The sequence below is a fragment of the Ostrinia nubilalis genome, chromosome Z, assembly GCF_963855985.1.
Source record: "Ostrinia nubilalis chromosome Z, ilOstNubi1.1, whole genome shotgun sequence".
Classification (NCBI taxonomy): domain Eukaryota; kingdom Metazoa; phylum Arthropoda; class Insecta; order Lepidoptera; family Crambidae; genus Ostrinia; species Ostrinia nubilalis.
This window is the reverse complement of record NC_087119.1, coordinates 12,135,227-12,162,761: the sequence shown is the minus strand read 5'-3', so window position 1 is coordinate 12,162,761 and position 27,535 is coordinate 12,135,227. Positions and strand designations below refer to the sequence as shown.

The following is a 27,535-nucleotide window of genomic DNA, read 5'->3' as shown; positions in this document are numbered from 1 at the left end:
TGCAAGTGTACCACTTACTGGCATTTGTATCGCCGCCTTTAAGATTCAACCAAACCAACGCACTGTGAACCAAAAGGCCAATCTAGCTGGACAAAATTATTTAAGGCTTGGAATAGGTACTAAACGCTTTAAAAACTCTTACTTTGATATAATATGTTAAAAAAAATGAACAAAAAGCTTTTAATAATTATAAAACTAAAAACCAGCATAAGCTGACCCTCTTTATTAAACATTTTGTACGTGTATGGAGGTCTAGTTAAACTGGACTTGTTAGTTAAGGTAAATTATTGTTTTTTTATACTGGTACTTGATATTTTAACATCTTTGCACTAGTTCTGTACAAGTACTAAGGTATAATGCTAAACCTAAGCCTAATTACTTTTAAAGATGGCTTTCTATACTGAAAATTACAAAGCTGAAGACCTTGTTTGTTTGGTTAAACGCGCTAATTTCAGGAACTAAGCTACAGCCCGATTTGAAAAATTATTTTTGTATTGGATAGCCCATTTATCAAGAAAGGCATTAGTCGATATAACACCCTACAGCCAATAGGGGTGGAGCAGTAAAGAAAAATTTTGCAAAAACGGGAAGTATTATTTAAACTATTTTTACGCATACAAAGACGCGAGCACAGCTGGTTAATAAATAATGGAAATTAAATAAAACTATAACAATACTTGGGCGGCCATTACCAAATCGTCAGTAGGTACTGTAGGACTTAAATAAATCGTCAACTCGTTGCGTCTTCTTTTTGTTTTGAACGCGGTTTGGACGAAGTCAATCTTTGGGCGACCAGGACTTGAAGTACCTACTAGATTGACTTTCTGAAGATGACGTAGATAGATGCAAAACACGTGTATCAATTTGAAGTTTTCACCATTTAGCCATTCAACCAATCGGCCTTGTCACAAAATCGTCCCGAATTTTACCAAACTAAACCCATTTTTTGCCTAATTTTGAGCTAATCTGACTAAATTCTTTATAATGTTTCTTAAACAACACTCCATCACCTCTTTTTAGTCTTATCTAGCTAAGAAATAATGGAATAGTCCTGAAATTGTATTGTTTTTGTGTGTTTTAACCATTCGTAATAAAACTCGCTTCTGGTCACCGCCACTACGTTTTCTGCAAAAAAATCAAAGTTGTGCTTCAGTGTGCTGTCTACAACCTACTATTTTTTGAAGCTCACATATGTGGCTACTTCATATAAAAAATCCAGCCCGGGGACATGAGGGGCCATGTAGTTCCTGGTCTCGCAAATACAGAAAAACGTGAAAAAATACGAATTTTCATTTTATTTCTACATGTATCTTAATTAATTAATAGGCTTTAGGAACATTTTTTGGTTTAATATGTAATACGTACCTTCTACTTCACGATCCATAACAAAAAATTTCACAATTGTATTAGAATTAATCAGGAGACACTGATATATCAACCTCAAGAAAGTGAATAATTTGATCGTAAAATACTCACTTGTTCAAGTTCGTCTTAAAATTACGAAATTATCAGAGGATAGTTGCTAAAAATAATGACTGAATCGTAACCTCTGGTTATTAAGCTATCGTTTTTGCTAAACGAATGAAAGATATGCGATGACCCTTTTTGTCCAGCTAGATTGGGCTTTTGGTTCATAGTGCAACGCGTGCAGCCCGCGTGCACGATGTCGATGGCGATGGCGATGGCGATCCTATACTGATTTGTACTGATTGCCATCGTCATCGCGCAAGCGGGCTGCACGCGTTGGTTTGGCCGAACCTTTACTCACCGGACTTGTCAAACACACTTCAATAAAATTTATGTGGCACTATGCGAGTATTTTATATTTATTTTATAATAGTAGGATTATTAGGTACGTAGGTATATTACTATTATATTTATTACGTTATGCACAAAGAATATTTTTTTTGATAACAATGATCACAAATCCGTCATCAATCGAACACGACAGTTTTTATGACGTTGTCTAGAATGCGTTTTATTTAATTTTATTTTTAAAGTACCTAGGTATCGCTTCTGGCCAGCCCCCGTAGACAAGTAAAAAAACGTGACAGTTGTAATTTCGAAATCACGTCGTCACGGCGTCGTAGTCGCTACAGATACTCAATAGCCAATACGTTTATTGGTACATCTTTTTGGCTAGAAGATTCTTCTAACTTGCAGCTTAGCTTACCAGACCCTAGAGTCTAGGGTCTGTAACTAGGGTCGTAGGTTATATTATTATATTGGTAGGGTTATAGGATAGGGTCTGTAAGGTATTTTTGGAAAATACTTACGCATGGTGGAGGAAGGGACTAGGGCTTGAATACCGGAATTCCGGAATTTCGTAACTCCGGAATTTCGGATAGGTTTTTTCCGATATTTCAATTCCGGAACTGAAGCCAATATCGTATTCCGATATTTAAATTTTTCTTAAATTATTTTAAGTTTAGTTTACTCACAAATCCGTTTTTATCTGATTTTCGAAATTATTTAATTACACTGGTGTTTATCATTCAAATCAATAACTAATGTTTGAACAAATTTGAACAAATCAAGGTCTATCATTGGTATTTTTTTCAAACTTCTGCGTTAAGCCATTTACGAGATCTGAGACATCACAAAACATTACCCCAGCAAAATTCTGAATAACTTGAGAACCGGAACACGAACAAATTTTGCTATTCGTGGACAAATTACTACGCAACAAAAGCTATCTATCCATGTATTTGGTTCCGGAATAGAACGACTTTAAAAAAAAAAAATTGCTGGGGTAACGTTTCAAACATTACCCCAGCAAAATCTGTTTTTTCCTAATACCTTTAAAACTATAATTTGAACGAATTTTGCTATTAGTGGACAAATTTCTGCTCACGATGGACTAATTATCTGCTATACTCTCGACTCTCTAAAGCACAAAATTTATAAAAATTTTGCTGGGGTAATGCACTCTAGGAAATGAGATATTTCTAAAAAAAGCGCAAAAAACCGATTTTTGTGACTTGACCTTGAAATTTAATAGTTGCTTCTTTTAGGGTGTCAATATACAAGTACATATTTACAGACTTACAGCTGGGTATCTCGAATTCCGAGGTGAACTTACTATAATGACTGGACTAATCACTGACGTGATGACGCCACGCTTGATAAATTATGATATCAATATAATCATTGTATTAATTGTTATTCAGTTTACATAATACTCAATTAGCCTATTACTGACATAATTTTTAAGGCGGATTAATCCGTCGTTGACGGTCAACCTGATGTAGGTACGTGTCGCAGGTAAATTGTATGATACCGCATTTTACAAACGGTGGCGTCGTCAGTTTACAAACGTTCGCTGTTCTGTGAAATGCCGAAAGCAAATTGGCAACTCGTTCAATTGATAAAATTTCGACTATGATTGTTGCAATAGGGTGACCATCATAAAACACATGTTGAATAAATCTGACATTATTTCAGTAATTCAAATTCTATTCAAATAGGACAATGTCGATCTTTAATTTGGTACTGAATTTTGTCTCGACTACCATGTCCACAGTCCCTATGAATATCTAACAATATTTATTTATTTGATTACCAACAAGGTTACATTTTAGCGTTCACACATAATAGTCTTCCATAGGTATGTCTTCCGTTGGGCTCTCAGAGGTGTCTTTTTTTCAAAATAAGATAGTCCACATCGCGAATACTCATTACATCATATTTTTTATACCATATAATATTCCGCAGCAGTCCTCCGAGCACCAGATTCCATTGTCACCTTAGCGTTTTTTACATGCATGCATTTACATTTTGCCTTCGGCATTTCATAGAACAGCGAGCGTTTGTGAACTGACGACGCCGTTTGTAAAATGCGGAATCATACAATTTGCCTGCGACATACGCATGTATCCGTCATTGGCGTTGAAAAGGTTAAGACAGATTCGTTTTAAGACAGAAATACAACATTGAGTTCATAATTCAAAAGAAAGATTTTATTAAAAATAAAGTTTAATAATAATCAAAATAAAAAAATAGCTAACTAGTTTTAAGCAGAAAAAAGTTAACCTCGTTTCCACTTGCTCCTACTCTGTTCTCCTACTGGTAGAGTACGAGGACCAATAGTCCTTATGCTCCTATCGGAACCTTATATGCAATAGTACACTTAAGCACATAATAAAAAATGAACAATGAAAGTTTTATACAATTACCTTAGTATTTCCAAACAATTACCTACAGTAATTTCGCCGTGTATAAGCGGCATTTGGGTATTTATTATTGAAGTATCAGTTACGAGATCCTCTCGACGCTGTTTTATCGGGATACCTTTGTCGGCTGTAGCATTTCGAAGAAAGTTCAGCACACGAAGCAAAGTAACATTTCTTTGGACTTCTTTGTTCAGGGGCTTCAGGGCTGAGTTCCAGCTTTCGGCAACGTTGTTGATTCTATGCTTTTCTTCATAATACACGCCATTTACTTCGAAACTGGCCTTTCGTCCATGGCTTTTGGAAATATTGGATAAAAGTCCAACCATCGTCGATAAGATTAACAGACAATAGAGGAAGGGCAGTACAAAGTCCGACGAATCTGCGTTGAATCTTTCGTTGGACTTAAACGACTTTCCTTACTTTTCTTCCACAAAGCCTTTGTCATGTGGTAATAACAGCCCTTAACCACGCTTTCAGGGAACTCTTCTAACAGTGCATTAATAATGGCACTCTCATAATCCGAATGAAATTTGTAAAACAGTGACATAAGTCTGTTGCTTTTTGTCTGGCATGAATGCAAATGTTAAATGCACTGTATTAGTTTCCTGTGGGGAACCACAGAGATCTCCGTGAATGATAAGTAATTGGCTAAAAGGTGTAGGGTAACTTTTAAAAGTGGCGTCGATGAAAAATTCTGATAAGCTTTCACCACAAAATTCAAAATTCAACTAAATTCAACTCGCATTCAGTCACAAACTCTTAAAATACTTATCACAGACATAAATGAGTCTCATGAAAAGTATTCATTTGTTTCCTTGTCAATAATAAAATGTAACGCAGTTATAATAGGTATCTCTCGAAAGAGGCCGATAACAAGATGCATTTCTACTTAAATAAACCTATTATACGATTACTACAATACCTATTGATATTAGTAATCAAGTGACATCGTTGTACTTGACCGTCCATTAGTAGGAGCACGAGGATATACATATCCTTATGGTCCTACTGGTAGGAGCATAAGGACATATTGGTCCTCGTGCTCCTACCAGTAGGAGAACAGAGTAGGAGCAAGTGGAAACGGGGAAAGTTAAAATATTAATTGAATCTATACTTTGCACAATAGTTTTAAGCATTTGTTCAGTGCACGGTCTATTTATATCCTTTTCAAGCAACTTGGTACTTCGCCGCTTGCGTTTGCAGTAAGTTTCTGCTCGTATTTTTTTTCTTGAAACTTTGCTTCTTTTTTTAATAATTGGATAAAGTGGAAAATTTGCCCCTATTCCACTGTAATCCATTGGTCAAATCTATCAATGAATTTGATTCCGCTTCTAAGTACACCCTAATCCAAGAACTTTTACACAACTGTTTAAAGTAGGAGTAGAATTCCAACATCTTTTATCCATCCATTGGATTATACCATTTTAATTCGTGATTTATTTTAAGGTGTTGTGATTCCTGACCCGAACGGAGTTTTTACTGTGGCACAAAATGGTAATTTTAATTGTGTTTTACTGTGCCACTTATCCCAAGAATTTGTGCCTTGTACTTTTTGAGTAATAAGAATACGATTGTGGTCGGGCTGGAGATCACGGTTCCTGGCCCGACCACAAGCAGATCTAATAAAATATCAATAGTGTGAAGTTACTGATTATGCCAAAAATATGTGTCAAACTGTGCCTATAGCAAACGTAAAGCATTTTCTATTATATCACAGAATAAAAATCTAGATTCGGATTAGTTAGTTTTTAGCATGCTCATTTCACCACTTTATTCGTGACAATTACGTCGTCTAGGTAACTTTAAGTAATTGATGTTCAGCGATTACTTGAAGCTTTCTCGTCCGATTTGAGCGACTCTTTTTTGTTCGATAGTAGATACTTGCCATTTGGTCCCATATACAATTTAATGTAGTTTAACGTAGTCGTTTTTATTTTATGAGCATGAAAGAAAAAAAGCTATTTCAATTACCCTTTCTCAACAAATAAAAAACTTTAAGCCTTGAAACGACAAAAACAATTTACCCTTTATAAGTATTAAAATGTCTTAGTTATTTCGTTCTAACTCTTCCAAAAATTGGCCCACTGTCATGTTACCACTTATTAGTGCTAACTGCGTTTCTTGAATCCAATCATCTATTTAAATTTGGTCTTTTTTTTGGTTTTAATAACGTTAAGGGTGTTTCTGAGTAAGATGTGGACTCTGTCAATTGCTGCGACTTTACTGTGAAATATGCCTCTTCAGCCCTCTCAATATTGTTGTTTGTGCGATATTGTTCACCAAAATTACACCATTAATTCACGAATTTGTCATCTTTTAGCCAAAATTTTGACATGTATTTCATAAAGCAATTTATTTTCTGATGATTTGGAGGACATTTATTTTGTACATAGGTCCAACCGTCCTTTATTTGTCTTTTGGGAGTAGGTAATGGCAATGCAGCACTTGTGATCGATCCTTCTTGTTTGTTTTTCAAAAGACCTAGGGCTTTTTCCTTACGCCTTTAACTATTTTTGTAATGATAAAAACACCCCCTCAAAATAATGTCCGGGAACTTCACTTTGATAGCATTTATGGCAGCAAATTCAGTAAATTCCGTCATAAACTTCTTAGGACGCCAATTTGGCACTTGGGATTTTAACATTTGTATGAGTATTGTATAAGCTTTTTCAGTTCTTTCGCTCATAAGGGCATAAACTAATGGGCTTATATTAGAGCTGCCGATGTCCCCGTGTATAGTGACAGAACGGCTTAGGACAGGATGACACTCAGCAATAGCAATGTGGCTTTCTATTGGTTAAAGAATTTTTAAAATCGGTTCAGTAGATCCCGAGATTACCCCTTACAATTTAACAAATATACAAACACACAAACTTTACTTCTTTATTATATTAGTACAAATTTATCATTGTCATTACAAACATTTTATAAACAAATGAGTGTAGTTCTAGCTAATAGTATCATAGTTATCTGAAAAGTGGTTGCATATCCTATTCGAAATAGTTGTGTAGATTAGATGGCACTTAAAAGCGGAATTAAATCCATCAATGGATTTGTTTCCGCTTCAAAGTACACCCTAATCCATTGATGGATTTAATTCCGCTTGGGGTGTACTTTGAAGCGGAAACAAATCCATTGTTGGACTAGAGTGTACCTAGAAGCGGAATCTAATCCATTAGTGGATTTGACCAATTGATTACAGTGGAATAGGGGAAATCTTGGTGATCGTCAAAATGGAGGGACCAACCTTCCTACCTACAGTCGTGGTCAACTAATTAGGGACGCTATTTATATCATCTCTTCAGTCCGAAAAAAAATATCCACGAGGCTTTGAAGCTTGTACCAATTAATAACAAGTAATTTGGTTAGTATTCTAAATATTTAAAGGCCAGGAAATAAAATAGCTAGTTGTGATCAATATTTTTAAAATAAATAAATCATTGCCACCTACACGTTTATTGACCTAGGGATGGACAACTAATTAGGGACATGGACTAAATGAAAATATAAATAAACTGGTAATTATTTAAGTGTTTATTACATAAAAAGTCTACATTAATAAAAATAGAATACAAAACAAATCATTAAACGTATTTTTAATAACCAGTATGGTTGTCTTTATTGGTTAAAACCATTTGACATCGGCGCGGCATCGATGTAATCAAATTATTACAAGTTTCTAAAGAAATATTATTCCAAACACCTGGAAATGTCTCGTAAAGCTGATTTTTAGTGCCAGTACGTTGAGCTAATGTGCATCTGCACCGAGTGTTCTTTTTTTCAACTTTTAGTAAAAGAACAGAGATTTATAGGAAATATAGTAAACAATAATAAAAACTAATAGCATGGGGTCACAAATTTCTAAAACTTGAGTTATGACCAAAAAACTGGAACACTCCATCCAGACATGTCAATAAATTTGCATAGTCTAAATCTCAGAAAGTACTTACTCTGTGATAACAATTTATTAAAGAATTAGAATTTAATAAAGACTTTCTTAAATCTTTTAAGAAATTACCAATTCTCTAGGATGTCATATTTTGCAGATTAATGGCGGTTTAAACGGATCACTCAATTCATTACTTGTCTAAACGGATTGGTCTACAAAATGATCGAAGAATTACTTAAATATAACTTTTTTATCAGTTTGACTCTTTCGCGAATTCGTAAAATAGAAACAATGGCTAAAAAGCTTAACCTTGAAAAATAAACGAAAGGAGATTTTTTTGAAACGTTTGAATTGAGTGTTCCTTATATGCGGCTTTACAAATCGATATTTACCTCTTCCTTTGAAGCAATTTAGATCAATGTTTTTTACTTTTTTTTTATTGAAACATGAAATATCGTCCGTTGCTATAAACTATATGCTTTAAGAGGAAATACATTTATATTTTTTTAAAGGAGGTAATGTTGTAGGGTGACCAGAATTCATTATGTTTAATAAAAGACCGTTATTTAAATTAGAAAATGTGTTTTATTCAAGTACTTACATGAAAATAATTGAAAAGTAATAATAAAATTAAAAAATGATTGTATTTAGCTTATAATTTTATTATTAAATTCTTTTTTTTTTGTTAAAAATGATTTTACGATTGTCTATTTTCAAAATTAGAATTACTGATTCCATATGACAAGGTATGGATATTAATGGGTTCTTCTTTACTATAATTTTTTTTTTGCATCATATCGTCATAGCAATTCATACGGTTGTTTATAAAACCATGCCCCCTATAACGACCGAGATTAGCTGGCAACTTCGCTGGAAAAAATTCAGTGACACCTAACAATTTGTAACATTTGTTTTTTAAATTAATTGTTTCGGGTAAATCCCTTAAATTAAGTTCTGCTGTCCCATTTAGATCGAATGAGATGAGCTTGGAAAGCTCGTAACTATTGACTTCCTGATTAGAATTGCAAGAGACACACATTTTTTTTCATCACTAATACAAATTGCGTCTTCTAAACTGGAAATACCGAATATTTTGATCATATCCATATTAACTGACAGAAGCCAAATATATCAACTCACTAGAAACCTTGGTTGACGTGCACAATTTGTTTAAACATTGTTTTGTGAAAACTGCACTGGAGATAGTATTTAATAAAACACGTTTAAATATGTACGTTGCATTACAAGCGCAGTCAACGTTTATAACACTTTTTTGTTATCTTCTAAAATACGGCTTTTACCCGTGGTCCCCCTACTGTAGTGCTATGCGAGACCTCATTTCATAAACATCTTCATGTGACTCATTATCAGATAAATCTTGAATGTATTTTACAATTGATGCATTTTTGGAAATATCTATACTTTTCTTGATATTTTGATTAGTAATGTACCCTAAATACAAAATATACATAACGCGCAATAATTTAACCGAACGTTAAACGAACCGCGGCCGTCAAATAATAATTCATATTCATATTCATTTATTCACTTCGCAATTATTTACTTCATACACATAATCACTAATGTGATAGTTACAGGATACTTACATGGTGTTATGGAACTAACTATTCTAATTATTTCGTATTAAATAAAATCCAGTTTTCAGCAACGTAATCCGTCTATTTTCCTCCAAGTTGACATCAATAATAGAAAAGCGAACATCGAAAATCAATAGATAATAAAAAAACATAGTGTGAAAAAGTATACATATTTATAAAAGAGTGTCCATTCGTGGACACATGGATATCACAAAACGGAAACACTGATGATAATAATTAATACTGCATTAATGATCTCTGCACTATCAAACGATTGTATTGCATATGCATAGAAAACTGAACTGCATTCGACATTAGCACCAAATACAATAGTCGCTTTATAATAAATGCCGTATAAGAGGGTAGTTAAAAAATATGTCCCATAAATTAAAAAAATCATGTCTGCCCTACAATATTAGCTCCTGTAAAACAATATAAATGGATTTTCTCTTAAAGTATGTAGTTTATAGCAACGGACGATATTTCATGTTTCAATAAAAAAAAAACATTGATCTAAATTGCTTTAAAGGAAGAGGTAAATATCAATTTGTAAAGCCGCATATAAAAAACACTCAGTTCAAACGTTTCAAAAAAATCTCCTTTCGTTTATTTTTCAAGGTTAAGCTTTTTGAGTCATTGTTTCTATTTTACGAATTCGCGAAAGAGTCAAACTAAAAGATAAAAATGTTATATTTAAGTAATTCTTCGATCATACGCACATTTTGTAGACCACTCCGTTTAGACAAGTAATGAATTGAGTGATCCGTTTAAACCGCCATCAATCTGCAAAATATGACATCCTAGAGAATTGGTAATTTCTTAAAAGATTTAATAAATTCTTTATCTAAATATATAAAAGGAGAAACTGACTGACTGACTGACAGATCAACGCACAGCCTAAACGGCTAAACGTAGGCACTTGAAATTTGGAAGGGACGTAGTTTAGGTACCGTAGAGGTGCACTAAGAAAGGAATTCCCGAAATTCCCACGGGAACGGGAATTAGCGGAAAAATCCTTTTGTATGAACAATCTAAACCGCTTAAGTTAGATGCTTGAAATTTGGTGTGCAGGTACCTTAGTAAACTTAAAGCTTAGGTACAACAGGATATCGTAAAATTCCCACGGGAACGGGAGTTACCGGGAAAAAACATGTGTATGAAAAAATCTAAACTGTGTAAGATAGACGCTTGAAATTTGGCATGCAGGTACCTTAGTAAATTTAAAGCTTAGGTACAACAGGATATCGTAAAATTCCCACGGGAACGGGAGTTAGCGGGAAAAAGCATATGTATGAAAAAATCTAAACTGCGTAAGATAGACGCTTGAAATTTGGCATGCAGGTACCTTAGTAAACTTTAAGCTTAGTTACAACAGGATATTGCAAAATTCCTACGGGAACGGGAGTTAACCGCTTAAGATAGATGAAGGGGATAAAACGGGATCCACGCGTACGAAGTCGCGGGCGGCCGCTAGCTATCATCTAATCTTCTAAATATATAAAAGGAGAAACTGACTGACTGACTGACAGATCAACGCACAGCCTAAACGGCTAAACGTAGGCACTTGAAATTTGGAAGGGACGTAGTTTAGGTACCGTAGAGGTGCACTAAGAAAGGAAATCCCGAAATTACCACGGGAACGGGAATTAGCGGAAAAATCCTTTTGTATGAAAAATCTAAACCGCTTAAGTTAGATGCTTGAAATTTGGTGTGCAGGTATCTTAGTAAATTTAAAGCTTAGGTACAACAGGATATCGTAAAATTCCCACGGGAACGGGAGTTAGCGGGAAAAAACATATGTATGAAAAAATCTAAACTGCGTAAGATAGACGCTTGAAATTTGGCATGCAGGTACCTTAGTAAACTTAAAGCTTAGTTACAACAGGATATTGCAAAATTCCTAAGGGAACTGGAGTTAACCGCTGAAGATAGATGAAGGGGGTAAAACGGGATCCACGCGTACGAAGTCGCGGGCGGCCGCTAGCTATCATCTATCTATCTATATAAATAAAAATGTATTGATGTTCGTTAGTCTGATTATAACTCTAGAACGACTGGGCCGATTGAGCTGATTTTGGTTTTAAAATGTTTATCGTAGTCCAGGTCTAAACGGTGAGTAAATACGCGCGCGATATTGTTTTTCTGTGACAGACAAAATTCCACGCGGGCGAAGCCGCGGGCGGAAAGCTAGTTAAATTCTAAAATAATAATTGTTATCACAGTAAGTACTTTCTGAGATTTAGACTATGCAAATTTATTGACATGTCTGGATGGAGTGTTCCAGTTTTTTGGTCATAATTAATTTAACTCAAGTTTTAGAAATTTGTGACCCCATGCTATTAGTTTTTATTATTGTTTACTATATTTCCTATAAATCTCTGTTCTGTTACTAAAAGTTGAAAAAAAAGAACACTCGGTGCAGATGCACATCGTTGAGCTGCAACTTTTTTCTTCGCCTTATACCATAAGTGCTCGATCGGGTTTTGATCTGGGCTGTTTGCGGGCCAATCCAGTACCGTCCGTCACTGACTGTTGCTGTGCTGTTGCGCTAGGAACGATTTGACAGAGTGCGCGGTATGTTTTGGGTCGTTATCGTGTTGAAACGTCCATGACACAGGCTGGTAAGACTTCTTCAGCATACGCATATACGGTAGCATCGTCTCCTCCAGTATTGTTTTGTATTGGAATTGATCAAGTTTACCTTCAATTCTTTTTATAGGTCCTACTCCATGTCAAGAAAAACAGCCCCAGATTTGAATATTGCCGCCTCCATGTTTCACCTGCTTCTTCGTTTACTTTAGATTCATTTCGGACTTTATAGGTCGTCGCATCGGATGACAGGGTGTTCTCTGTATAGGTATTTCTCAAAGGATGCCTTTGTTGAAATTGTTACTCAGCAATTAGGCCACATGTTACATTTTTATACTGTTGATTTTGTTGATCATGAATTTTTATTACAGTTTTATTACAATTTACACTAATCAACATTTTTTACTTACAATAAAATTATTTTACAGCGTTAATTATACAATGTGGTATAACAAAGGTCTGGCTTTTGGTGACTAGTTTTCATATCATCATAACAATTCCATTTTCCCAAAACTCTTTGACAATTTGCAATGTAGTGGCCAACATTTCCACATATTGGTGGGACAAAGTCGATGACTGAAAGAATATTGTAATATTTGTCTCCTAAATTTAACTGAGTCGGAATTTACTAGATAGCTCAAAAAATATTATGTTGGAAAGGGAGTAAATTTCAGTTTTTATGCTATTGCATTCGGTTCTTCTACACGGAGTTAAATTATTATTAGTTTTAGCAGAGGCATTTAGTGCTCCGATGCCTTGGTTTCGTATGTTCAGATCCAGGGGAATAAACCCACATTTCCTTTTATTCTCGGGACAATGGCAGTTCGTGCAAGACCTAACAATCTCTGCGCTGTATATTATAATTATTGCTGTCGACATTTTCAACAATATATGCAATATTGCATTCTCATTGTAATTGTTCTCCGTCTACCTCAGTATTTCATTGCGCGTTTTATAAATGTCATCGCGGTTAATATTGGAATTTGCAAGTTTTTTAACGAAATCAAAGTACAGTCGCGGAATGAAAAGGTTCGTCACCTTAGTGTCGGTTTTCACTTGCACTAGGTACTGTAAGGGCTATATTTCATCGGGACACCATGGCGGCGCAACCAGTTGCGCCACCGTGGTGTCCGTAAGCTACCAAACTAGACACCATACAGGCACCAGAGCCACACCACACTGAGACAATATCAAAATGGACCTTGAAGAGACAGTCCTCCAAACAAATCTACAACTTCCTTCCAAGATTTCTTTCTTAAATCTCTATCGGAATAATCTGATGAGAAATTATCCTAAATTGATGGTCTACTTTGAATTTCGATAATAAACCTTTCTGTATCGAAATTACCCATCGTATGCAATTAACAAACAACTAAAATATTAAAATAAGCAGTTAAAAAATAAAACATAACAGTTCGACACGTGCTGCATGCAATGAGGTGGAGGCGTCACTGGCGGCCGGACTGGCGGCCGGGTGAGTGAGACACCATACAGCGCTATAGAAATTAGTGGTGGCGCGACCAGCGTGGCGGCGCAACCAGTAACATGCTGCGCACACGTCCGAATTGGTTGCGCCGCAAAATTACGGTATTGGCTCTAGACCAATACCGATAATCCGGTATTTTCGAAATTTCCGGGATTAAGCTAAAGTTAGAAAATTTAGTATAATAAAGTTAGTTTGCGGAGGACTAGTAAGTAGGTACCTATTTACCTAACCTAAATGAACCTGTTATCCGCTTTGCAATGGAGGGAAGTCGAACCTTAATTTCGAACTCCTCCTATGTTCTTCTGATTAATTTCTTTGCGGATCCAATGACAGTTTAACTTTCCCCTGGGACAAACTTGACCTTCATTGGTTGGGTTTTTATGGCGGTCAAGCTGTAGATCCTGGCTACACAGGAGTTGCAGTGGTGGGAACGAGAGGTGGGAATAGTCCCGTTTAACCTAAATGAATTTATCTTCTAAATAAAACAAAATACTCATTGACACAAGGTTTATTGTTTGATATGTTGGTAATCAATCAGTTAGTTCTTTGCAATAATTTACTAATACTAAATTCCCGTTTATTCCTTTATTAAAATAACTTGGGTTAACTAGTTCAAATATTTTAATTAAATGTAGTGTTTGACTAGGAAGTAGGATTCCTACTAAAATGTTTATCAAACTTAAACATCTCACAACAGTCTCAACATAAACAAAATTAATAAATTCTCATAAAACAAAAATTAACACTTAGTATGATTGACTAATCATCAAATAATATTCTAAACAACAAAATAGCAAAATGCTTAAATTAAATTCAGTCCAAATCAAATTGAGTTATAATATAAATAGGCCAGTAGAATTTTTTTTTTTTTTTTTTCGATATAAACATTTTTGCGATTTATATAATAAATAATAATAATAAATTTATTTTCGTAACTTAGTCTAATAATATACAGATAATGGTAGGAACTTCCCTTTAGGCAAGACATTGCCTGTGTTGGGAAGAACCGCTCCTCTTCACAATTATTCACTTAACTAGTAAACTAAGTTAATGTAAATCCATATAATATGCGCTACATGCGCTACGTTTGATGCAACAGTTAATTTATTTTATTTATTTCCATTATAAGTACCACGCTCGTGTGTGTGTGTGTGTGTGTGTGTGTGTGTGTGTGTGTGTGTGTGTGTGTGTGTGTGTGTGTGTGTGTGTGTGTGTGTGTGTGTGTGTGTGTGTGTGTGTGTGTGTGATGCATAGCTAGACCTACTACTGTTATAAGTACTAAAGTTTGTGTGTATGGGTGTTTGGATGTTAACATATAATAATTATGTTTGTTACTCTTCCACGCAAAATCCACTGAACGGATTTAGTATTACTAGTATTTTATAAATATTTCAGTATTATCAATTCGATCTCGTTGTAGGTCCTTGGTTTGATCCATTCGATAAGTACTTTCTTACAGTTGTGTATCGACGGTTAAGAATCAATACCATCTATCTCAAGTTTTGGCGGTTTTCACTTTTTAATGCCAATAGATTTAAAGTCCAATTTGGCACAGGTTGTTCACACTCATAACTCAATATTCACAGTATTTCCAAAGTTATTTGCTATAGAAATACCACCTATGTTAAGAGCACAAAAAAAATTCTGCCAATATTGTCTATCTCTCCTCAAAGAATTATAGAAAGGTGGTAAAAAGTTACTTTATTCAGTATTTTTTACTTTCATTGTACTGTAGACGTGTTTCATTATATTTTTAGCGTATGAGATCTTGATAATTGTAAGTTGAAAATCAGAAATACATGAGATAAAGTTGACAAAATGTTCACAACTTTAACTAATAGTACTCTTATTCAAAAGGCGATAGAGCGGAACCAAGGCTCCAAAGTGTTCGCAAGAGACAACTCTATTAAGCTAAGCCAGCTCACTAAGTTAAAGACAGTGTACGGTAGTATGACCGAGGTTCTGGGTGAGACTGTGAGGTTTTACAGGCATACCTTGGTCACCAAACCTGTTAATATGTAAGCCACAGATCCAAGAGCTGAGCTAACTCGACACTATACCGAAGATATACCGGATATCAGCCTATACGAGATTAGAATGACTCTCAAACAGCTTAAGAACAACAAGGCACCAGGTGATGACGGAATAACCTCGGAACTTCTGAACGCGATTGGAACACCGATACTAATGATCCTTCAGAGGCTTTTAATTTCGTCTTACCCGAGGGAATAGCGCCAGAGGCATGGAACAGAACCATGGTGGTGCTTTTCTTCAAAAAGGGAGATAACTTACTTACCTTACCTTTAACTTTAACTTACCTTACTGAAGAAATACAGACCCATCTCCCTACTGCGCCATATCTACAAGCTGTTTTCAAGAGTCATCACGAATCGTCTCACGCGTAGGTTTGATGACTTTAAGCCTCCCAGGCACAAGCCAATTTTCGCAAAGACCACATCCATACGCTGTGGCAGGTATACAGAAGACCGAGGAGTATAAGTTGCCCTTTGCTTGGCGTTCGTGGACTTTGATTCGATCGAGACTTGGGCATTGCTGTAGTCTCTCCAGTGGTGCCGTATCGACTATCGGTCCATCGAGGTGCTTGTACAAAATGCTTCCAAACTCCAGAATTGGAAAGGATTCTGCATAAATATAAATTAATGGCGAGTAGGTACATCACTCACCTTCGGTTTGCCGAAAATATTATGGTCATTCGCTGGAAGACCTCTACACAATGTTTAAAGACCTTAATCGAGTTTCCCAACAAGTAGGTCTTCGGATGAAAATGTTATTAACGTAAAACACAATTTTGACTAAGATTTTGATATGCCTTATGCCACAACTAGGGCATGTAATATCGGAAGGTTTTCAATTCCGATATTGAATTCCGATATTAGATCTCAATATCGGAATTCCGATATTAATATCGGAATTGAGTTCATGTGCTATAAAATTAATATTTGGTTATATTCGTAAGAATTCGGGATTGTTTACAATAAAATAATGATTGTAATCAAAATCTTTAATTTGGTACAAAACAGCACTTCATAAAATTGAAGTTTTAAAACCATTTTTACGTTATGGGTATCCATTTCATTTGGTTTTTTATGTGACAAGAGGTAAACGAGCAGACGGATCACCTGATAATGAATGGTTACTGATAAATAATGAGCTTATATGGACTAGCAAATGTGTTTTTGTAAAATCACAGGTATCAAACAAACTTTTACTCTTTCATTATATTACCCTGTTTTATGTTGGCGGAACGAATTTTAGAGTCATTAAAAATCACGTGCTACAAAAATTGTAGAGAGTGGTAAAAAACTTGAAAATGCTTGTAATTTGTTCCTTTTTGATTATTCGATGTACAACTCACAAAACCACGGGCCATCATCATGTCAGCCATAGGACGTCCACTGCTGAACACAGGCTCCGATAATGATTTTCACAATGGCTGGTTGGTGGCGGCCTGCATCCAGCGCCTTCCTGCTACCTTTATGAGGTCGTCGGTCCACCTTGTGGTTATGAGTCCTACGCTGCGCTTTCCGGTACGTGGCCTCCACTTTAGAACCTTGCTGCCTCATCGTCCGTCTGTTTTGCGTACTAAGGCAGAACCGTTGGAAGACCTTATCACAATGCTCGAAGACCTTAACCTTTAACTACTGACGTGAGGGCCTCTCAGGCCTTGAAAAAGTAGAAATGTATCTTTTAGTACCTTCGAGTTTCATTACGCCGAGGCTGTCAACAACTGTGCACCTGATTGCACGCGCAATTTCAATAGGTAAATTAATTTTAAAGTTTCTTGTGGGCCTCTCAGGCCCCCACCTCAGTATTGGCGTAACTTTTTTTGTCTATAGTTTTTATTTAATTGTCGTCTTTTCTTGAAATAATTTCAAAAAATCTATAATATGGAGCCCACAGTACGTCGTCCGAGAAAAAGCGGTATCTCGGAAGTAAAAATAACCAGCATTTAACGAAAAATAGAAGAACAGTAGTTTTTGGCACGTATGTTAGGAAATGATATGCCTGTACCTGTCTATCAAGATTTAAACAATGAAACCATGTCCCATACATGGCTTCCTTCACTGAGCAAAGCAAGTTTATCCAGACTGTGTTTAATTCGCACTATTTGATGTGTGTAATTTTTTCCCCCCTTTTTCATATTAGGATTACTGATATATCATTAGCTAAAAAGACTATTGAAAATTAGGATTCTAAGTTAATTTGTTGAATTTATGAATATTTTCCATGATAACTTTGTGAATCATGATTTCATGAGATTTTTGCCAAAAATGCTACATGTTTTTTAAATATTTAAATAATACGTACTTATTAACAAATAATTTACATAAAAAACGTTTTAATGTATTTAAATATAACCACTATTAATAATTATGAAACATAAAACCCTAAAAAGATTATATATTTTTAAATATAAGCACACATATGTACGGGCCTCTCAGGCCCCCACGTCAGTGTTTACGTGAAATTAAATCCACCTCAGTAGCTAAAGGTTAATCAAGTTTCCCAACAGGTAGGCCTATGGATGAATATGGAAAAAACGAAGCTTATGTCGAATGTCCATGTTGCTCCTTACCCAGTTTCGGTTTGGAGCTCGATTCTCGAGATTGTTGACAAGTAAGTATATGTCTATCTCGGACAAACGATCAGCTAGGTAGTTAGATGCAATTTCGAAAACGAGGTAAATCGTCGAATACGAAGACGAAAGTCTTCAATTAGTGTGTGTTACATACGGTGGTGATGATATACGGCTCGAAAACGTGGCCTTTGAATATAGGACACAACGTGCTATGGAGAGGGATAAGCTTGATGTTTCTTTACGAGACCTAATCAGAAATGAGGAGCTCTGTAAACTAACTAAGGTCGCTGACATAGCCCGACGGACTAGCAAGCTGAAGTGGCAATGGGCAAGGCACATAGTAGTTAGTACGCAGAACTGACGGTCCATAGTCCAGTAAAATTAATGTTTGAAAGGGAGTTGAGATGTCGTTCTTTGTTGACCAAGTACCTATGGCAAATGCTAAAATTGATTTAGAACAAGTTAAATTAACCATAAATAGTAAAGATATTAAAATATTTGCAGTGGAACAAAAAGTGATGGTGAGAGACATGAGAAAATCATTGGTCTTTGCCAATCATGTACTTTGGGCTTTGTGGCAGGTTGTGGCGAGTTTAAACGCTTTGTTTAAAATCTCAATTAAAACTTTTATCTGATTCCGATATTACGATATTGGGTCGCTCAATATCGGAATTGAAATATCGGATCTCGCAGTCCGAGATTCCGATATTACGAGATTCCGAGATTCCGATATTCATGCCCTAGCCACAACCATAACTGCGTCAAAAAACCAACATCTGCAAGAACTCAAACTATTTCTACCAGCAGAATGCCATGACTTTTATGATTCTTTGCCTCATTTGTAAAATACAAATTTATGTAAGGTATTAAACAATCTCATTTCATGTTATTGATTAATAAGCTACTTGATTTTTTACTAGTTATTTTTGTCCAATAGCACCTATCTAGTAAATAAATATATTTTTTTTTAACTCTTTTGAACCAATACCATCTAACTCAGGTTATCTTGGTATATGGCAATATTACGACAATCTAAGTTTACATAACATTTTCCAGTATTTATTTACCTTTTTTAGCGATTTTAACATTTCTAGTAACTTATAAGCTGAAGCGATGAAACGTTTTTTTTATCTCCTGTAAAGTTGACTTTTTTGAGATAGATGGTATTGATTCTTAACCGTCGGTATATTTAGTGGGTATATATTAAGACATTTGTTTAGCCTATTATAAATTGTAGCAGACTGCATGTGGTATTGCCGTCTAGCGAAGTCCGATTTTACGGCGGGAATTATGGCAACTTTATCCTTTCGCCTACCGGTCAGCAGACTGTCATCAAAGGGTAGGAGTTTGTGCATTTTAAGAACTATATTTGTTACGTAAAGTTTTCTAACCGATAGAAGGTCGGCCTCTACATAAAGATTATCAGTGGGGTGTCTGTATGGTTTAAACAACATGACTTTTATAAGGGACCTTTGAGCCCGCTCCAGACTTAGGAAGATAGTTTTGGTGGCCGAACCCCATACTGATATGCAGTATACCAATACCGATTGGGCTAAGGCAATATATGTCTGGGTCAGTAATTCTTTGTTCGCGACATGACGCAGGTTTTTGAAAGTCCAGATTAGCCTTCTCACTCTTTTCACAGTCAGTTCTACATGTTGGTGCCAGGAAAGACGCTGATCGAGGAGGACTCCAAGGTATTTAACGTAAGAAACTTTATCTATTCCAGAACATGGGCAGTTAGTGACCGATGGATTGCCGCACTTGTGGATTTTTAAATTAAAATTTAGATGAGGTTGGGATCTGATGTTTTTACTGAAACAAACATAGTGTGTCTTGGATGTGTTCAGAGTAAGAAGGCTTGCATCCAACCATGCTGCCACACTGGCCATCCCCATTTCCGCCAGTTTCCTCACTTCGGACCAAGATTTGCCGGAGAACAGAATTGCTGTGTCGTCTGCGTAAGAAAACACAGAACCCTTAGGAATGTTTCTCTGACAGAGGTTATTTAGATATATCAGGAAAAGGGTTGGTCCCAGAACGCTCCCTTGTGGGACTCCGTATGTTACAGTGGCTTCCCGACTAATGTGGTTGCCCATTCGAACTCGCTGTTGTCGGTTAGATAGGTAATCCTTAAACAGTTTAAGAGGCGTTCCTCTCACCCCCACCTCGTCCAGTCTGGTTAGCAGAATGGGTATCGAGACTGAGTCGAACGCCTTCTTTAGGTCAAGGAATACTACCAGACACCTGTCTCCAGAGTCCACTTTTTGTGTTATAAGAGTTGTAAGGGCCACTACGGCGTCTTCTGTTGATAACCCGCGTTGGAAGCCAAATTGGTTTTTTGCAATAATGTCATATTTCGATAAAAATTTGATTAGTCTCTTATTGATTAATTTTTCCAAAAGTTTAGACAGTGATGATAGAACAGAGATCGGTCGGTAGTTACACGGATCACTTTTGTCGCCATCTTTGTAAATAGGTGTTATCAAGGCTTGCTTGAAAACGGTTGGGAAAATTCCTTGTGCGAAGCACAAGTTAGATAAGTGAGAAATAATTGGAGCAATTTCATTGTTAGCAATTTTTAGGAAGGCAGTTGGGATGTTATCCCATCCTGGGGAGCTGTTTAATTTCATAGACTTAATTACTTCGTGTACTTCGGCACAGTCAGTATCGTAAAAAACAAATGATGATACCTGTTTTTTGGTTGTGTTGTTGTGCACCGGGTAGGGACACGGTATCGAATAGAAAGTATCGATACTGTACTCATGAGTAGTATCGATAAAAAAGTATCGTACTCGTAAAAGAATCGACACAAAAGTATCGATACCTCAAAGTATCGAGTTCTTTTCTCAGGCAGGGCCTACGCCATACGTTAGTTTGTCAATGTTAGTCAGTTCAGTAAGTATCGTCTGTACCTTCATTCATACAGTAAGAGAAAATGAAAAAGTAACAAATGGTACATATATAATTATAAGGGCTGATTTTTCCATCGTCTGATAACACTTAACAGACCAATAAAGTGTAATATGATTAAAAGTAAGTGTCACTTTATGTTATGCATTTATTATAAATATGAAGGTGTAGACAACTTTGATTCGCTGAGTTATACTTTATTGGTTTGTTAACTTATACCTTACGATGGATAAATCAGCCCTAAGATAAATAAAAACAACCTGTAAGTAAAGCCACAATTTTTTAATCTAAAATATTATAAATCCCATTCCTCCTCGGTACAATCGCTCAAGAAAAGAAGTTTGTCGAGCCTTTTTGGCGATAGGCGGTTACGGGTTTTAGTAATTGTACTTCCAGCTTTCGAAAACAATCTTTCTGAGGGCACTGAAGTCGCAGGAATCGATAAAAATTCTCGTGCCAATTTATATAATTTTGGGAAAACAACTTTCATGTCTTCCCATTGTTTCAGAGGATCCAAAGAGAGTGGCGAAACCTGTGTAGATAAATAATGGCTTATTTCATCCTTATTTTCAAACTGTGATGAAGCACTGGTTTTACTTCGCTTTTTCGTGTGAGCTAATTTCTTGTGGTGACTCCAAAAATCGTAAGTTGTTTCAAGAGAGGAATCGCTGTCATGATCGCTGCCGATAACACTAGGAGACGTTGTTATATATCTTCTCAGTGAAGAAATTGCCTTTGCACAAGCTTTAGCGTCCTGAAAATGGATATTCTTGAATCTCGGATCTAGCAAACATGACATTGCAATCAAATAATTACCTTCAATATGTCCGAATCGGCGTTCTATCTGTTTTAGGATTTCTTTTTTTACTGTATCTATTACCTTTCCATGGGGATCATCACCATCACCTACAGCCATAGGTATAGTATTAATCTGCGTCTTCAAACAGTTCACCATCGGAATTATTTTACTAATGGTTACATACTGTTCACCTGATAACTCTTTGGTTACATACTCCAGCGGTTTCAAAATACAAATCAATGTTTTAATATTTTGCATTTCTACAGCCGATGGTGTGGGTGGTGCTTTTGTATTTAACATCAAAATTTGATGAACTATTGGTGCTAATTCAATGTATCTCTGTAGCATATAATAGACGGAATTCCACCGAGTCTTCACGTCTAAAATCAGTTTGAGAGGTTGAGACCCAGTTTGCTTTTGACGTAAAGAGTCACTGAGGATTACACTGCTCTTGAAAAATTTTACAATGTCTCGTACCTTGCTTACTAATGCTCCTAAATCATTGACTGACATGGCAGATTCAGCAATTAGATTAATTGTATGAGCAAAGCAAGATAAATGTTTGTTCTTTTCTAGAAAATTTGCTATGCCGGCTATCATGTTCGAGCCATTGTCTGTAACTACTGCAGTTATTTTATCCAAACTGATGTGTATACCTGCACAAATTTCTTTTAATTTTTCAGCGATAAAATCACCAGTATGACGCTGATCCAGTGCAACGGTAGCTATGCAACGTGACACCAGTTTGTCTTCTTGCAAATAATGAGCAGTAACCCCTAAATAACTGGTAACAGTCATCATCTCACTCCAAATATCGCAGGTTAATGCCACGTGATCTACATTGTCAAATATATTTTCTATTTTCAAACGCATTACACTATAAAAGTGTTCGAATTGTGCTTTAAGGGTATCTACATGAGGAATTTTAAATGATGGACATGCTTGATGCATCAATTTTTTAAACCCACGCCCTTTCACAATGTCAAACGGTCTTTTATCAACGCAAATAAAATAAAGCAAACATTTGCAGAGTTTCAAATAATCTTTTCCTCCATCCAAATAAGAGTATTTTCGTTCCATTGATTGTACAATTGAAAGTTGCCTTTTTTTTGGAGGTGGTGCATAGGTTTCTTCTAACTCACCATCACCACTGATTACTATTGGAATTCTCTCGACATCAGATGGTGAAGGAGTTGTTAGCAATGCATCTGATTCAGGTGCTTTCGATGTACTTGTTGATGGTTGGGGTTCGTGATCACGACTCGTTAAATTCGACAGTTCTAACTTTTTCTGAATCGTCGACATCGTCGTTTGTTTTTTATCTCCTTTTACACTAAAAAGAATAATATAAAATAATCAGTTTCGTGCGCCTATTAAATGACTACAAAACAAATTTTAGGTTATATAAATAAGGACCATATAATCATTAAAAAAAATTACCTTGAGGCATCAGAATTAGGGTGTTTCTTTAAATGTTTATTCATGTTTGACGTATTCCCTGACGATTTTAAAGTTTTGAAACAAATCTTACATTTCACCTCATCTTTGTTAATCTTGACGAAATACTGCCAAACGTCACTCTTGGTAGGCGGCATTCTTTGGATATTGCACTGATTCAAATCCCGATACAAACACAGAATAATTGTGAGTGCTGTTCTGAATAGGTTGAAATATCAATAAGTCAATTATCATTTATCAATAATGCAAGAAAATCATTAAATATCAACATGTTATAAATAACAACCAACTGTCAGTTAACAACAACGAACGAATGAACCAGAGTTTTTTTTGTATGATTTTTTCGTGAGGTTAGGCAAAGGGATCTAAGTCCATACAGCTACAGTACAGCCAATGAACCATAGACTAATTAAACAAATGAAATGTGAATCCGGCAACCTACCGGCAACGGAACTATCTCTATGAATGAAAGCTTCAGCAAGATTGAACAAGATGGCGTTGCAAATGTTGCCATAAATTATGAATAAATAAAAAAACAAGTAATTTATTCGATACGATATCTGTCAAAAGTACTTGGTAAGTAAAAGTATCGAATACAAGTTATCGAGTACAAAAGTATCGGTATCGAAAAGAAACCTACTCGATACCATAAAGTATCGATACTTTTTTCGTGTCCCTAGCACCGGGTGAGAGTCAGAAGTACCTGGGATTTTTTCTGCCAACTCTTTGCCAATGTTCGTAAAATAGGTGTTAGTTAAATCTACCGAGTCTTGAGGAGACGAGGTAGCGTGCAGTAGTTCTAGATTTTGGGCTTTAGGGGGCTTTCGTTGGGTTATTTCGTTTATGGTGTCCCAGAACTTTTTCGGGTTTTTATGAGCCTTAAAAAGTTGGTCTCGGTCGTAATTCCTTTTTAGTTTCTTTAATAAGCAGTTACAGTAGTTACGGTACCTTTTGTATGTAATTCTCAAGATCTCGTTATGTGGGTCAAGTTTTAGGTTTTTTTGCATGTTGTTTCTGTTTCTGATGCAGCGTAGCATACCTTGGGTAATCCACGGTTTTAGAATTCTTTTATTCGCTGGGATATAAATGACAGTCGTATTCTCATTTAAGCTTTGTTGCAGTTTGTTTATCAATAGTTCGGTTATGATGTTAGGGTCATTATATTCGAGTAAGTCGGTTAGTCTGGTTGTTTTTAGATAGTCTAGTGCTCTGCTATAGTTAATTTTGGTTTTAGTTTTGCTATTTGTTGTTGACTTTTCTGGGCACGATATTTTTAGAAAAATCGCACTATGATCAGTGACAGTGGTATCCAGTACAGCAATAGTGGCATTTTTGTGTGTATGATCGAGTTTTATCATAATATGTTCAAGGCAGCTTGAGCCTCTTGTCGGGATAGAGTGGCCTGGATAGAAACCCTGTGAGGCTAACATTTCTAGGTAAGTGTGTCTATTGCTGCGATCATAGGAGTGTTCGTCTTGCCTGTAGATGAGATTTATATTTATGTCTCCGGTTATGATGACATTTTTGGATCCTTTAATGAGTTCCAGATGAGAACATAAAGAATCAATAAATAGCTGAGCATTACGATTAGATGGTGAACGATAGATACCAAGAATGGTCAGCTGAGGCATAGAAATCTGCAAGCATGATGCATGTCTTAGGTATACTTCCGATACGTTTGCTGCGAGTGTGGATTTAGTATAGACGACTACTCCGTCGGATTGATTTTGGTGTTTGCAAGTTTGATGAGAATTATAACCTATAATCTGTGGGATATTTTTGTCAGGGTTTAATTTACATTCGCTTAGGATTAGAATATCAACACTGAAATCAAGAATACGAAGGTTTGCTTGAAAGTCGTTAAAGTTAGCGTAGATACTTCTGATATTTTGGGATATTAAATGTTAGGTCAGTTTTTTGTACTGTGATAGTATTTTTGAGTTCTCCGATTTTACAATTAAAGTTTAAATACATATTAGAGTCATCTAATGCATTTATGTTTTTAAGAACGTTAATATTCATGTTTTGTTTTATAATTTTTATATTCGATAGCATTATGGGGCGATAAGAAGTAACTGCAACAATGTGAGTCTATGCTGTAAAAACAAAGGTTATAAGTATAGCATAACGGTAGCTGTGGTATTGTTTGTTGTGATCTGTTTGAGTGTTGGGTGTAATGATGTGTAGTTAGAGTAGGTTTAGATAATATTTTTTGTATGTGCATGTAAATTGTGTAGGTTGATTTTGTGGTTTTGTAATGATAAAGATGTTGGTGGTTGTCATGTAGGAGATAGGATTTATTGTAGGTGAGTTGTATTAGTGTACGAGCAGTGGATAAAACAGTAAAACTTACTATAGATAAAAGTGAATACATCCAGTTGGTTATTATATTTAGTCATTTTGCCAGTAACAGGTTTTGTACCTGTTGTTCACTTCTCACCAGGATTACTGGTGTGTCTTCACTCCTTCTGATGTAAACTCGGCCATGGGACGTCCAGCAATATTTGTAATCTGTCGATTTTATCAGGTCTCGAGCGACAAAGTGAAGTCGGGCTGCCTTGGCGGTCAGTTGCTCAGAGACGTATATTGGAGTGTACTCATTTTTTGTGTGACCCAAGTGCCTGGCGCAGAGTTTCTCCTTGTGCCTAATGTTATATGTCTTCACTGACTTTAAAAAGTCCTTCTTTAGGATGGTAGACGATAGTTCTACTACAATTGGGCCATTGTTCTCCACTTTTTTATTTTTCAGCCTGTAGATATCTTTGATATCTGCTCCTGTAATGGTGTGGCCTACATTCTCCGATAATTTTACCACCATGTTCATCAGTTCCTGTTCATTTTCGTTAGCAACTTTCGGGACGTTCTTAATTTGTATGTTGGATTTTCTATTTTCTCTTTGCAGATCTTCAACCTTGTCTTCCAATATGGTTATATATTCTTTATCTTTCTTGGATTGAAGTTCGTATGCGTCTAGTTTCTTTTTTAGCTCTTCGTTTTGGGAAGCTAGAAAAGCCATTGATTTTTCAATGTTAGCGTTAGCTTCCTTAATGTCATTTAAGACTGGGGTGATTTTATTAATTTGCTTTTCTTGAGCTGTCAGCATTATCGAGATCATGGACCTAATTTCCTCTTTGAAGTTGCTAAGTTCGCAGTCCAGGTTGTCGGTAGCTTTTCTTTTCACTCGCCGACTCACAAAGTTCGTGGGAGAAAGCTCATCCGTCAGCGTTGCGCAGGTAATCACTTCGTCCGTCAGTTCGGAGATGTTAGACTCAGAAAGTGATTTATTCATTGTACTCTTTGGTTCCATTTTGTACTGTGAAGACCGGGCGATTGCGTACACGGTGATGAATGCAGGCGCGTAGCGTTAAGTCGTAGTATCGTAGCACGTAGCAGGGGGCGGAGCTAAAAAGCGGCCGCCGTAGCACAGGTATTGGAGCGCGACAAAAAATGGCAAGTGTTTCGTTCTCGCGGAGGTGAATGAGGTCTCCCCGCTCGCTGCTGCTTGCCGTGACCAATTTATCACTAAGATTTGGTGTTTTCTTGTGTATGGGATATTCGTAGTTAACACGATGCAGTAATAACTTGTTTGGCGCAGCAATTTATGACTATTTTTAGAGAACGCAACACACGTCTGTTCGCAAGTGAGTCCTCGGACGAAGAGGTGAGAGGAGAATTAAACACAAAAATTGATTAAATCGGAAATAATTCCTACAAAAGATTTTTTTGCTTTAATGGCTTCATTGGTTGCCCATTAAGACTCTCCTAAGTTTTCGACTTCGACGGAGTTGTGCTTAAGTGGTGGGGGCCCCCGAAAGCGGCGTTTTTTCGGTTTTCCGGTTATACCGCGTAAAGGACTTACCCTATCGAAAAGTGGTCTTCATGACGGTTAAAGGGCACTTAATCCTGCATTGAATAAGACCAAATTCATATGTTTTGGACAAATCGTTCTCGCGCTAAAGTTCGGCAAAGTAGAAAATATACGTATAATTAATGACCCTCTCCACGTCCAATGACTTGTTACCCAAATGCTT

At 36.2% G+C, this 27,535-nt stretch overlaps 1 protein-coding gene and 1 long non-coding RNA gene across 3 annotated transcripts in view; one reads left to right on the top strand and one right to left on the bottom strand.

Annotated features, from left to right (window-relative positions):
- The window catches only part of LOC135086772 (uncharacterized), a 371,747-nt gene that overhangs the window by 334,629 nt on the left and 9,583 nt on the right, over positions 1-27,535 (top strand). The gene's annotated exons all lie outside the window — the stretch shown is intronic.
- On the bottom strand, positions 21,511-24,175 carry LOC135087089 (E3 SUMO-protein ligase ZBED1-like). 2 transcript variants are annotated; one of them, XM_063981931.1, is made up of 3 exons: positions 23,487-24,175; positions 22,064-23,379; positions 21,912-22,001 (listed from the first exon to the last, which is right to left on the bottom strand). In XM_063981931.1, exons 1-3 carry the CDS (start codon positions 23,639-23,641, stop codon positions 21,994-21,996), a joined length of 1,479 nt encoding a protein of 492 aa, XP_063838001.1. In that variant the 5' UTR covers positions 23,642-24,175; the 3' UTR covers positions 21,912-21,993. The 2 variants fall into 2 exon arrangements, with proteins under 2 accessions (XP_063838000.1, XP_063838001.1); XM_063981930.1 differs by having other exon boundaries at positions 21,511-23,379.

Excerpts from the sequence above, each read along its gene's own strand:
- LOC135087089 (XM_063981930.1), bottom strand. The coding sequence starts at position 23,641 with ATGCCGCCTACCAAGAGTGACGTTTGGCAGTATTTCGTCAAGATTAAC. Across the intron at positions 23,380-23,486 it reads CCTAATTCTGATGCCTCAAG|TGTAAAAGGAGATAAAAAAC; the intron begins GTAATTTTTTTT and ends TATTCTTTTTAG.